The sequence below is a fragment of the Oncorhynchus kisutch genome, linkage group LG23 (assembly GCF_002021735.2).
Source record: "Oncorhynchus kisutch isolate 150728-3 linkage group LG23, Okis_V2, whole genome shotgun sequence".
Taxonomy (NCBI): Eukaryota; Metazoa; Chordata; class Actinopteri; order Salmoniformes; family Salmonidae; genus Oncorhynchus; species Oncorhynchus kisutch.
Window position 1 is genome coordinate 33,919,550 of NC_034196.2, and position 12,483 is coordinate 33,932,032.

Consider the following 12,483-nt stretch of genomic DNA (forward strand, 5'->3'; position numbering starts at 1 on the left):
AGAGGAGGCAAGTAGAAAGAGCGAGGCAGAGAGAGGAGGCAAGTAGAAAGAGAGAGGCAGAGAGAGGAGGCAAGTAGAAAGAGAGAGGTAGAGAGAGGAGGCAAGTAGAAAGAGCGAGGCAGAGAGAGGAGGCAAGTAGAAAGAGCGAGGCAGAGAGAGGAGGCAAGTAGAAAGAGCGAGGCAGAGAGAGGAGGCAAGTAGAAAGAGCGAGGCAGAGAGAGGAGGCAAGTAGAAAGACCGAGGCAGAGAGAGGAGGCAAGTAGAAAGAGCGAGGCAGAGAGAGGAGGCAGGTAGAAAGAGAGAGGCAGAGAGAGGAGGCAAGTAGAAAGAGAGAGGTAGAGAGAGGAGGCAAGTAGAAAGAGCGAGGCAGAGAGAGGAGGCAAGTAGAAAGAGCGAGGCAGAGAGAGGAGGCAAGTAGAAAGAGCGAGGCAGAGAGAGGAGGCAAGTAGAAAGAGCGAGGCAGAGAGAGGAGGCAAGTAGAAAGAGCGAGGCAGAGAGAGGAGGCAAGTAGAAAGAGTGAGGCAGAGAGAGGAGGCAAGTAGAAAGAGAGAGGTAGAGTGGAGGCAAGTAGTAAGAGAGAGGTAGAGAGTGGGCCCTGACAGTAAATCTCAGTAAGACAAAATGAATGGTGTTCCAAAAAAGGTCCAGTTGCCAGGACCACATATACAAATTCCTTCTAGACACCGTTGCCCTAGAGCACACAAAAAACGATACATACCTCGGCCTAAACGTCAGCGCCACAGGTAACTTCCACAAAGCTGTGAACGAGCTGAGAGACAAGGCAGGAAGGGTCTTCTATGCCATCAAAAGGAACATCAAATTCGACATACCATTTAGGATCTGGCAAAAAATACTTGAATCAGTTATAGAACCCAATGCCCTGTATGGTTGTGAGGTCTGAGGTCTGCTCACCAACCAATAATTCACAAAACACAAAATAATTCATGCAGAGCAGAATTAGGCCAATACCCACTAATGATCAAAAATCCAGAAAAGAGACGTTAAATTCTACAACCACCTAAAAGGAAGCGATTCCCAAACCTTCCATAACAAAGCCATCACCTACAGAGAGATGAATCTGGAGAAGAGTCCCCTAAGCAAGCTGGTCCTGGGGCTCTGTCAACAAACACAAAGAGACCCCACAGAGCCCCAGGACAGCAACACAATTTGACCCAACCAAATCATGAGAAAACAAAAAGATAATTACCTGACACATTGGAAAGAATTAACAAAGAAAACTGAGCAAACTAGAATGCTATTTGGCCCTTAACAGAGAGTACACAGGGGCAGAATACCTGACCACTGTGACTTACCTGGAATTAAGGAAAGCTTTGACTATGTACTATAGCCTTGCTATTAAGAAAGACCACCGTGAAATACCACAGTTTGCCATCACAGCAGCAATATTTGTGATCTGTTTCCACAAGAAAAGGGCAACCAGTGAAGAACACTATTGTAAATACAACCCATATTTATGTTGATTTATTTTCCTTTTTATACATCGTTAAAACACTGCATATAGACATAAAATGTCTTTATTCTTTTTGAGCTTCTGTTTGTTTAATGTTTACTGTTAAGTTTTCATTTTTATTTCACTTTATTTGTTGTATCTACTTCACTTGCTTTGGCATTAACACATGTTTCTCATGCTAATAAAGCCCTTACATTGAATTGAATTGAGAGGAGGAGAAGGAGAAAGAGCTAGAGAGAGGAGGAGTGAGGGAGGGAGAGAGAGGGGAGGAGGAGGAAAGAGAAAGAGAGTGGTAGAGAGAGGAGGAGTGAGGGAGGGAGAGAGAGGGGGAGGAGGGTGAAAGAGAGGAGGGAGAGGAGGAGTGAGGGGGGGAGGAGGGTGAAAGAGAGGAGGGAGAGGAGGAGTGAGGGGGGGAGAGAGAGGGGAGGAGGGGGAAAGAGAAATAGAGGAGTGGTAGCACTGGGAGGGAGGTGTATGGAAGCCCAGACAGCAGACAGGACAGAAGTGCTGAGTCAAACATATGGAAATCACACAGACTGTCTGGGGAGCTGCTAGCTAGAGATTCAACCACTCAGTCAGACTCACTGTAAAATACTGTTTATTACCCCCTCGCTCCTACTGTGTCTAATACCACACTTCACACACCATTCTATAACTACAACTAGAGACCAGGCGACATACAACTACATAACTACACATCACACAACTAGAGACCAGGCTACATAAAACTACATAACTACACATCATACACCATTCTATAACTACAACTAAAGACCAGGCTACATACAACTGAATAACTACACATCACACAACTAGAAACCAGGCTACATACAACTCAATAACTACACATCACACAACTAGAAACCAGGCTACATACAACTCAATAACTACACATCACACAACTAGAAACCAGGCTACATAAAACTCAATAACTACACATCACACAACTAGAAACCAGGCTACATAAAACTCAATAACTACACATCACACAACTAGAAACCAGGCTACATACAACTCAATAACTACACATCACACAACTAGAAACCAGGCTACATACAACTCAATAACTACACATCACACAACTAGAAACCAGGCTACATACAACTCAATAACTACACATCACACAACTAGAAACCAGGCTACATACAACTCAATAACTACACATCACACAACTAGAAACCAGGCTACATACAACTCAATAACTACACATCACACAACTAGAAACCAGGCTACATACAACTCAATAACTACACATCGCACAACTAGAAACCAGGCTACATACAACTCAATAACTACACATCACACAACTAGAAACCAGGCTACATACAACTCAATAACTACACATCACACAACTAGAAACCAGGCTACATACAACGCAATAACTACACATCACACAACTAGAAACCAGGCTACATACAACTCAATAACTACACATCACACAACTATAAACCAGGCTACATACAACACAATAACTACACACTTAGGAACCAGCCAGTGTCACCTTTAACAGGCAACAACATGAAAGGCTTAATGAAGCCTTTGTAAACCTGTTATAAGCTTTATATACAGTGCCTTGCGAAAGTATTCGGCCCCCTTGAACTTTGCGACCTTTTGCCACATTTCAGGCTTAAAACATAAAGATATAAAACTGTATTTTTTTGTGAAGAATCAACAACAAGTGGGACACAATCATGAAGTGGAACGACATTTATTGGATATTTTTAACTTTTTTAACAAATCAAAAACTGAAAAATTGGGCTTGTGCGCACACGTGTTTGGCTGTGTTTACAGATGTACACTACTGACCAAAAGTATGTGGACACCTGCTCATCAACATCTAATTCCAAAATCATGGGCATTAATATGTTGATCCCCTTTGCTGATATAACAGCCTTCACTCTTCTGGGAATCCTTTCCACTAGATGTTGGAACATTGCTGCGGGGACTTGCTTCCATTCAGCAACAAGAGCATTAGTGAGGTCAGACACTGATGTTGGGCGATTAGACCTGGCTTGCAGTCAGCGTTCCAATTCATCCCAAAGGTGTTCGATGGGGTTGAGGTCAGGGCTCTGTGCAGGCCAGTCAAGTTCTTCCACACTGATCTCGACAAACAATTTCTGTATGGACCTCGCTTTGTGCACGGGGGAATTGTCATGCTGAAGCAGGAAAGGGCCTTCCCCAAACTGTTACCACAAAGTTGGAAGCACAGAATCGTCTAGAATTTCTTTGTCTGATGTAGCATTAAGAATTCCCTTCACTGGAACTAAGGGGCTTGGATCATGAAGAACAGCCCCAGACCATTATTCCTCCTTCACCAAAGTTTACAGTTGGAACTATGCATTCGGTCAGGTAGCGTTCTCCTGCTATTCTCCAAAACCAAGATTAGTCCGTCAGACTGAGATTCATCACTCCAGAGAACGCGTTTCCACTGCTCCAGAGTCCAATGGCGGCGAGCTTTACACCACTCCAGCCAACGCTTGGCCATGGAAACCCATATCATGAAGCTCCCGACGAACACTTCTAGTGCTGACGTTGATTCCAGAGGCAGTTTGGAACTCAGTAGTGAGTGTTGCAACCGAGGACAGATGATTTTTACTCGCTACACACTTCAACACTCTGCGGTCGTGTTTGTGAGCTTGTGTGGCCTACCACGATGCTGAGCCGTTGTTGATCCTTGAATTTTCCACTTCACAATAACAGCAGCAGCAGCTCTAGCAGGGCAAAAATTTGACAAACTGACTTGTTGGAAAGCCGTCAACCTATGACGGTGCCACGTTGAAAGTCACTGAGCTCTTCTGTAAGGCCATTCTACTGCCAATGTTTGTCTATGGAGATTACATGGCTGTGTGTTCCATTTTATACACCTGTCAGTACCAGGTATGGCTGAAATAGCCGAATCCACTTATTTGAAGGGCTGTCCACATACTTTTGTATATACAGTACCAGTCAAAAGTTTGGACACACCTACTCATTCCAGGGTTTTTCTACATTGTAGAATAATAGTGAAGACATCAAAATTATGGAATCAAGTAGTAACAAAAATAGTGTTAAACAAATTAAAAGATATGTTATATTTGAGATTCTTCAAAGTAGCCACCCTTTGCTCTTAGTATTCTCTCAACCAGCTTCATGAGGTAGTCACCTGGAATGCATTTCAATTAACAGGTATGCCTTGTTAAAAGTTAATTATTGGAATTATTGGAATTATTTCCTTTTTAATGTGTTTGAGCCAATCAGTTGTGTTGTAACAAGGTAAGGTTGGTATACAGAATATAGTCCATATTATGTCAAAAACAGCTCAACTAAGCAAAGATAAATGACAGTCCATCATTACTTTAAAACATGAAGGTCAGTCAATCCGGAAAATCAAGAACTTTGAAAGTTTCTTCAGGTGCAGTCGCAAAAACCATCAAGCGCTTGTCACGTCTGCTCCCCCCCCCCCCCCCCCCCCGGCGTTTATGGGTGCCAGGCTGCCCTGCATCACGCACTCCTGCCATCCATTACGTACACCTGCCTTCCCTCGTCACACGCATCAGCGATATTGGACTCACCTGGGCTCACTCATCACCTGTTATTAACTCCCCTATATTTGTCAGTTCCCCAGTTCTGTTCCGCGCTGCTGCATTCATTGTCTTTGTCTGTATTCTTACTTTGCTGACGTTGTTCCTGTCTCGTTCCATGTCCGTTCTTTATTAAATGTTTGACTCCCCGTACCTGCTTCATCTCTCCAGCATCATACCATGTGACAACGCTATGATGAAACTGGCTTTCATGAGGACTGCCACAGGAAAGGAAGACCCAGAGTTACCTCTGCTGCAGAGGATAAGTTCATTAGAGTTACCAGTACTCAGCATACTGTATGTGGGAACTCCTTCAAGACTGTTGGAAAAGCATTCCAGGTAAAGCTGGTTGAGAGAATGCCAAGGGTCTGCAAAGCTGTGATCAATGCAAAGGGTGGCTACTTTGAAGAATATAAAATATATTTGGATTTGTTTTAACACTTTTTTGTTTATTACATGATTCCATATGTGTTATTTCATAGTTTTGATGTCTTCACTATTATTCTACAATGTAGAAAATAGTACAAATACAGAAAAACCCTTCAATGAGTAGGTGTTTTCAAACGTTTGACTGGTACTGCATAGTGTTTGTGTTTGTGTGTGTGTGTGGTATAACCACCATGGGTTTTCTGTGGTCTAAACAGGGAGACTGCAATGCAGCTATTTATAGTGTGTGTTTGGTGCTGTCGATAGAGGAGAGGAAAGCCTGCAGCTCCCTTTCTCTCTCATCTCTCACTTTCTCTCTCTCTCTTTCTCTTCCCCTCTTCCTCCCAACAGGGGAGCTGTGGGACCAAGATAAGTGCCAAGACTGCTCTCACCAAACACATACACACACAGCTCCCATCGGGCAGCGGCTTACCTCAAAGTGCATTTGGTTTAAAGAATGGAAGTGTCACTGTGAAAATGTAAACAGCTAGGCTTATTTCCCTTTTAAATGCCCCTGCATGTTATAGAGAAAACACTCACTATTCACTACATTTACATTAAGAGCAGTAGCTCATGTTATTGACACTATTTGACATTTTGAGGAATATAAGACGCATATTTCACTTAGCCTGCATTTCAAATGACACCCTAATACCCCCATATAGTGCACTACTTGTCAAAAGTAGTGCACTATAGGGAACAGAGTGGGGTGCCCCTCGGCGCCCTTAAATCGCCAGGTTTACACAGCTCTGGTCTACACAGCTCTGGTCTAAAGTAGTTCATCACAGTAGGGCACTACATGGAGAATATGGTGTCATTTGAGATGTGACCTTCGATTAAATCCAACTCTCTTTTCTGATTGACAGGTTTAAACAGATCATCCCTAAATTGGACCCGCCTCCCCCGTCCTTCAACCGTAAGCGAGCCAGCCGAACTGTCTCTCCGGGGTTGGAGTTCAACCCTCTGACCATGCCCCTGACCACACAAGTAGACGGGAATGGTGGCGTTCCGAGCCGGAGCGAGAGCCTGTCCTTCCCAGACATCACGCCCTGCTCCCTCTCTTCTGGACTCTCAGGAGACTTCCACCAGCTCAGCAACGGAGGCGGCGAGAGCGGCTCGTGCGGCTCAGCTAGCGAGGATTCCGGCGTCCGCTCCGAGACTAAATCGCATCTCTCGCCCCTCCACGACGAAGAGGACCCGTTTGGGGACATGGGGGCGTTCCTGACTGCCTCTAGCGGCTGTGGCAGCCCCCTAGAAGACATGAAGGGGGAAACTGCGCCCCTGTCATGCGTCACCACCACCCCAGGCACACACGAGGACAGCTACGAACACACGCTCCCCTTCTCCTCCCCCATCAATGACACCTGTCTGCACATCAGCTTCTCAGAGGATGAGTTGCTGGACAGCAGCCCTGAGGACTCCAGTGTCCCACAACGGAGCTAGGAAGGGGCTGGGAGAGCTACTACAGGCCGTGACTTCATTAGAGGCCTCTGGGGCTGGGGGCTCCTAGCTGACTGACACTGATGCTGCAACAGACACCACACAATAAAATGACTGACACAGACTGTTATCAGAGCTTATAACGCACTCTGAAATGCAATAGTGTTTTGTAGGCCTCATTCGGTCCATATTCCTAAAATGTTGAGTGAGCTGGATTTCAAGACTAGTTTTTCTGTCCTTTCACAACACACAGCTGGACAGAATTGTGCATGACCTGAACATATTTCAACACATTCACAGAAAAGGAACATAAAATGATCTATTATTCTATCAATTATTGCCACAGATCCTAGGACAGATCCTAGTATTTTTATAGAGAATAATGATTTTATTTGTTATTAGTAAATAAGTAGAGAATTGAGAATAATCATGTAGCAGAAGTCTTTCACTGTTAATGTAGCCTATAGTGTCAGTGACAAGTTAGAAGTCAAGATGCTTTAAATATATTTCATTACATACTCTCAACTCATTTACAGGGTGTTCAACACCAAGCGTTACGGAAGTCAAAGTGACATACTGTAGGAATGTTGTGGGAACGTTATGAGAACGTTGGATGTAAAGTGCTGTGGCGTTGAGAACAGCTGCCCTCTCTCAGACATCAGACTATGAAGAGTTATGAAGAAAGGAACAGGGAAGTGATAGAAAAGGAACAGCGAATGGAAGAGAAGTGGTGATGGAACTGTGTTTGTGTGTTTGGTCACTCACACTCATACTCACAGTGTGGTAGTTTGATGATGTGTGTTTGGTCACTCACACTCATACTCACAGTGCGGTAGTTTGATGATGTGTTTGGTCACTCATACTCACAGTGTGGTAGTTTGATGATGTGTTTGGTCACTCATACTCACAGTGCGGTAGTTTGATGATGTGTTTGGTCACTCACACTCATACTCACAGTGTGGTAGTTTGATGATGTGTGTTTGGTCACTCACGCTCATACTCACAGTGTGGTAGTTTGATGATGTGTGTTTGGTCACTCATACTCACAGTGTGGTAGTTTGATGATGTGTGTTTGGTCACTCACACTCATACTCACAGTGTGGTAGTTTGATGATGTGTGTTTGGTCACTCATACTCACAGTGTGGTAGTTTGATGATGTGTGTTTGGTCACTCATACTCACAGTGTGGTAGTTTGATGATGTGTTTGGTCACTCACACTCATACTCAATGTTGGTTTTAGGGCTAGAAGAGGCAACGTGATTGGCTGAATGTTGGTTTTAGGGCTAGAAGAGGCAACGTGATTGGCTGAATGTTGGTTTTAAGGCTAGAAGAGGCAACATGATTGGCTGAATGTTGGTTTTAGGGCTAGAAGAGCCAACTTGATTGGCTGAATGTTGGTTTTAGGGCTAGAAGAGGCAACGTGATTGGCTGAATGTTTGTTTTAGGGCTAGAAGAGCCAACTTGATTGGCTGAATGTTGGTTTTAGGGCTAGAAGAGCCAACATGATAGGCTGAAACAGCTCTGATCTGAAAAGCTGGCAAATGGTCTGATCAGCAGTGAAACCTAACATATGGTTCCAAGTGGAATGGTGTTATTAGATGAATGGTGAGGCATGAAAGGTGTAATAGCCCCTCTTAATGGCAAAAGGTTTTCAGGGATTTTTAGCTTTGATCAGAAGACCTACAGAGTGGAACGATAATTGGGAATCAGCGAGAGGCGTCAGGAGAAAAGACAAACTCACTGATGAATTCGATCTCTCTCTCTATTTCACTTTCTCTATTTATCTATCTATCTCTCTGAAGTTCTGAATGACAGGGTATTTTTGCTAAGCCTGAGAGTTTGGGTCTCAGTTTAAATGAAGGAGATCGTGACATTGCTGCTGAGTGTTTGTTCATTTGGGGAATGGGAGGAAGCGAGAGATAGGAAAAAGTGTCATAACAGGTTAATAACAGGGTTAGTTCAGTAATTGTCTGTAAACATGGTCTCATGGTGAGAAACATGGCGATTGTCTCATCTCCATACTTACACAGGCTTTCTGTATGACAACTACAACAATAACAGATATATTTATATGCATGACTAGTCTAGGGCTTTATTTCTGGTTAGGTCACATGGTCAAGAACAACTCCTGGCCTTATGAGAGTGAGATAATGAGATTGAGTTAAACTGACGACTTAAAATGAATTGAACAATAGTACCTACTCTAAATGTAGGCTTATTCTGGATGTCAGGTTGCGGTGATGACGAGGTGGTTAAGGAGAGATATGATTGGACGGCAGTACAGGTGTTGACTGGTGATTGGCAAGAAGGAATCGGAGGAGCTGAAGAGGGTGGCTTTTCTTTCCAACACTTTGAAGGAGAGAAAGACACAGCAATAACAAAGGAATGAATGAATAAAAGACGAGTTGAACAACTGCTGTATTCACCTGTTGTTTCTCTTGAAGGACTCTAGTTCCTCGTTCAAAATAGGGTTTGTTTGGTCTCTTAGATTCTCAACTACACATATATAGCGTTCCAAATAGCCCCTTATAACCTCTATAGTGCACTTGGGGGTAGTGGGGTGCCATTTGGGATGCGGTCGTTAATGAAGTTTATATATACAGCATAAACAGAGTCATGAAGACAGGACTTTCAGAAGGGAACTGAGGGACAAGCAGAGACACATAGAAAGAGTCAATGTATGACTTTAATTTCACATAAATGACATACATTAAAATATGGGTAATGTGGCCTCCCGAGTGGCGCAGCGGTATAAGGCACTGCATCGCGGTATAAGGCACTGCATCGCGGTGTAAGGCACTGCATTGCGGTATAAGGCACTGCATCGTGGTATAAGGCACTGCATCGCAGTGCTTGAGACGTCGCTACAGACCCGGGTTCGATCCCGGGCTGTGTTGCAGCTGGCCATGAGGCGGTGCACAATTGGCCCAGTCTCGTCTGGGTTAGGGGGGGTTTGGCCGGCAGGGATGTCTTTGTCCTGCTGACACAGTCGCCAGTTGTTTCCTCTGACACATTGGTGCGGCTGGCTTTCGGGTTAAGCGAGCAGTGTGTAAAGAAGTAGTGAGGCTTGGTTGGGTTGTGTTTCGGAGGACACATGGCTCCTGACCTTTGCCTCTCCCGAGTCCGTACTGGAGTTGCAGCGATGGTGTAACGCTCATCCTCTTCTTCTGACGAGGAGTCGCAAGGATCGGACCAATGCGCAGCGTGGAAAGTGTTCATTATATTTATTTATAACTCAGAACACTAAAACAAAAATAACAATCAGAACAACGATTGACAGCTGCCTCTGATTGAGAACCATACCAGGCCAAACACATAGAAAACCAAAACTAGAACAACACATAGACTGCCCACCCCAACTCACACCCTGACCAACCTAAACAAGAAACATAACAAAGGAACTAAGGTCAGAACGTGACAGATGGGACAAAACTGTAACTACCAATTGGCTATCACAAAATCTGGGAGAACAAGTACAAAACAATATGTATAGAGAGAGGAACAGTCATTAAGCTGTTGTATTTTCAAACAGGAAAATAACATTGACACACAAAACAAAGGTACCCATACGTAATGGATGGTTGATATTTGAAGCAGCCTCTTCCCCCTGACATTTGGAATTCTGTAAATGAACTTTTTGGGTAATTTTACCCATGGGTTGATTCACAGAAGAGCATCATGAATTCTAAGTCGTGGTGTACCTTCGTGATGTACATTGAGATACAGCCACTGAATGAATAGCTAACCTATTTAGACAAAGGTTTGAATGTTCTTCCCAAGGCGTCAGGCCTCAAGAAACACCACCACTGATGAACAGGTCTACCATACATCGCCTGTACTGAGGAAAAAATATAGTTGCGATATAACTTAAGTTCATTTGGCTGGTTCTTTACTGTACTGTCAACTATATTATGTGATTGCTCTGTAAATACAGAGCACAGCCATGCACTTAATCATACCCGGAACTAAATTTGCTTGCTATTGTGACAACATTCTGATGTGGTCTATACTTTATGCGCGATTCACATACTGGTGAGAGGGCCTTAAGAAACAGACAAATGGCAGAGTGCTGAGTGCAGAGCTGAGTGCAGAGTGCTGAGGAAAATATATAATAGAACAAGTACTCAGACAGAGGTTTTTAACGTAGTTCCAGGCTTCACTCAAACACAAGCCTTCTTCCAGGCTCTATTAAATGAAGTGAGACAGCAGAGACTGGGCGAGGGGTAATGACTCGTAGCGTCTCAGTCCGTAGGGCCACAACACAATCACAGGCCAATTAGACACAGCAGCTCTGTTTAAGCTGGCGCGATATGCAGGTTTTTATACCGTCATACCGTACCGACATATGATATTACTGAATATACACGCACACAAGGGGTGCTATAAAAAAATACAATTACCAAACAATTTAGGCAACAGGAATCTTGATCCAGGAGGGGATTGAATGTCTCTGCTGGCACCAGTAAGCTTGATCTTGACATCTAGCCACTTAGCTAGCAAGTTAGCAAACCAAATCCAAAGCTGGAGCCCTGAGCTGCATACCATTTATTTGAGCAGTGGCGTAGCACACACCCCCGCAGCCGAAATACCCTGGTATAGGGTATAAACGGTACATCACCCAAGCCTAACTCTGTTCTCTCTCATCTCCCCCCAGTCTTTTGCTCTTATCTCCCTTTCTCCCCCTCTTTCTCTCACTCTACTCTCTTTTTCTCTCTCCCCCCTCTCTTTCCCTTCTCTCTCTCTTCCTCTTATCCCTTTCTCCCTCTCTCTCTCTCATTCTCTCGTATCCCCTCTCTCCTTCTCTCCCCCCTCTCTTTCTCTCTTAGCCCCCTCTCCATTTCTCTCTCTCTCTCTCTCTCTCTCTCTCTCTCTCTCTCTCTCTCTCTCTCTCTCTCTCTCTCTCTTTTGCCCCTCTCTCTCTATCTCTCTCTCTCTCGCCCCTCTCTTTATCGCTCTCTCTCTCTCTCTAACCTCGCCCCTTTCTCTCTCTCTCTCTCTCTCTCTCTCTCTCTCTCTCTCTCTCTCTCTCTCTCTCTCTCTCTCACCCCCCTCTCTTTCTCTCTCTCTAACCTCGCCCCTCTCTTTCTCTCTCTCTCTCTCTCTCTCTCTCGCCCCTCTCTTTCTCTCTTATCCCTTTTTCCCTCTCGCTGCCTTTTCTCTCTTCTAGTTGTCTGATTGGTTGGGAAAGGAAAGGGAAAGGGGGATACCTAGTCAGTTGTACAACTGAATGCCTTCAACTGAAATGTGTCTTCCGCATTTAACCCAACCCCTCTGAATCAGATGCAGGTGCAGGGGGCTGCCTTAAGAGGCATCAACAGCCTGTTCTCTCTCTCTCTGTCTGTAACTACAGTACTAGAAACTTTGTATTTGAACTGACATGTTCTGCATATTAAGTTGGTGTGTTTTCTCTCTCTCGTTTATTCTCTCTTTTCTCTCTCTCACTTCAATTTCAATTCAAAAGGCTTTATTGGCATGGGAACCAGGTTTACATTGCCAAAGCACGTGGAATAGACAATAAACAAAAGAATAGACAATAAACAATCAGAACTTAACAGTGAAGAGTACACTCACAAATGTTATAGTAT

At 44.2% G+C, this 12,483-nt stretch overlaps 1 protein-coding gene across 1 annotated transcript in view; it reads left to right on the plus strand.

Annotated features, from left to right (window-relative positions):
- The window catches only part of si:dkey-34e4.1 (carboxyl-terminal PDZ ligand of neuronal nitric oxide synthase protein), a 167,388-nt gene extending 158,238 nt beyond the window's left edge, over positions 1 to 9,150 (plus strand). The window contains exon 11 of the mRNA XM_031803071.1: positions 6,324 to 9,150. Coding sequence (XP_031658931.1) covers positions 6,324 to 6,900 — 577 coding nt within the window. The 3' untranslated portion in view covers positions 6,901 to 9,150. The remainder of the gene's footprint in view (positions 1 to 6,323) is intronic.
- The last annotated feature ends 3,333 nt before the right edge of the window (positions 9,151 to 12,483 follow it).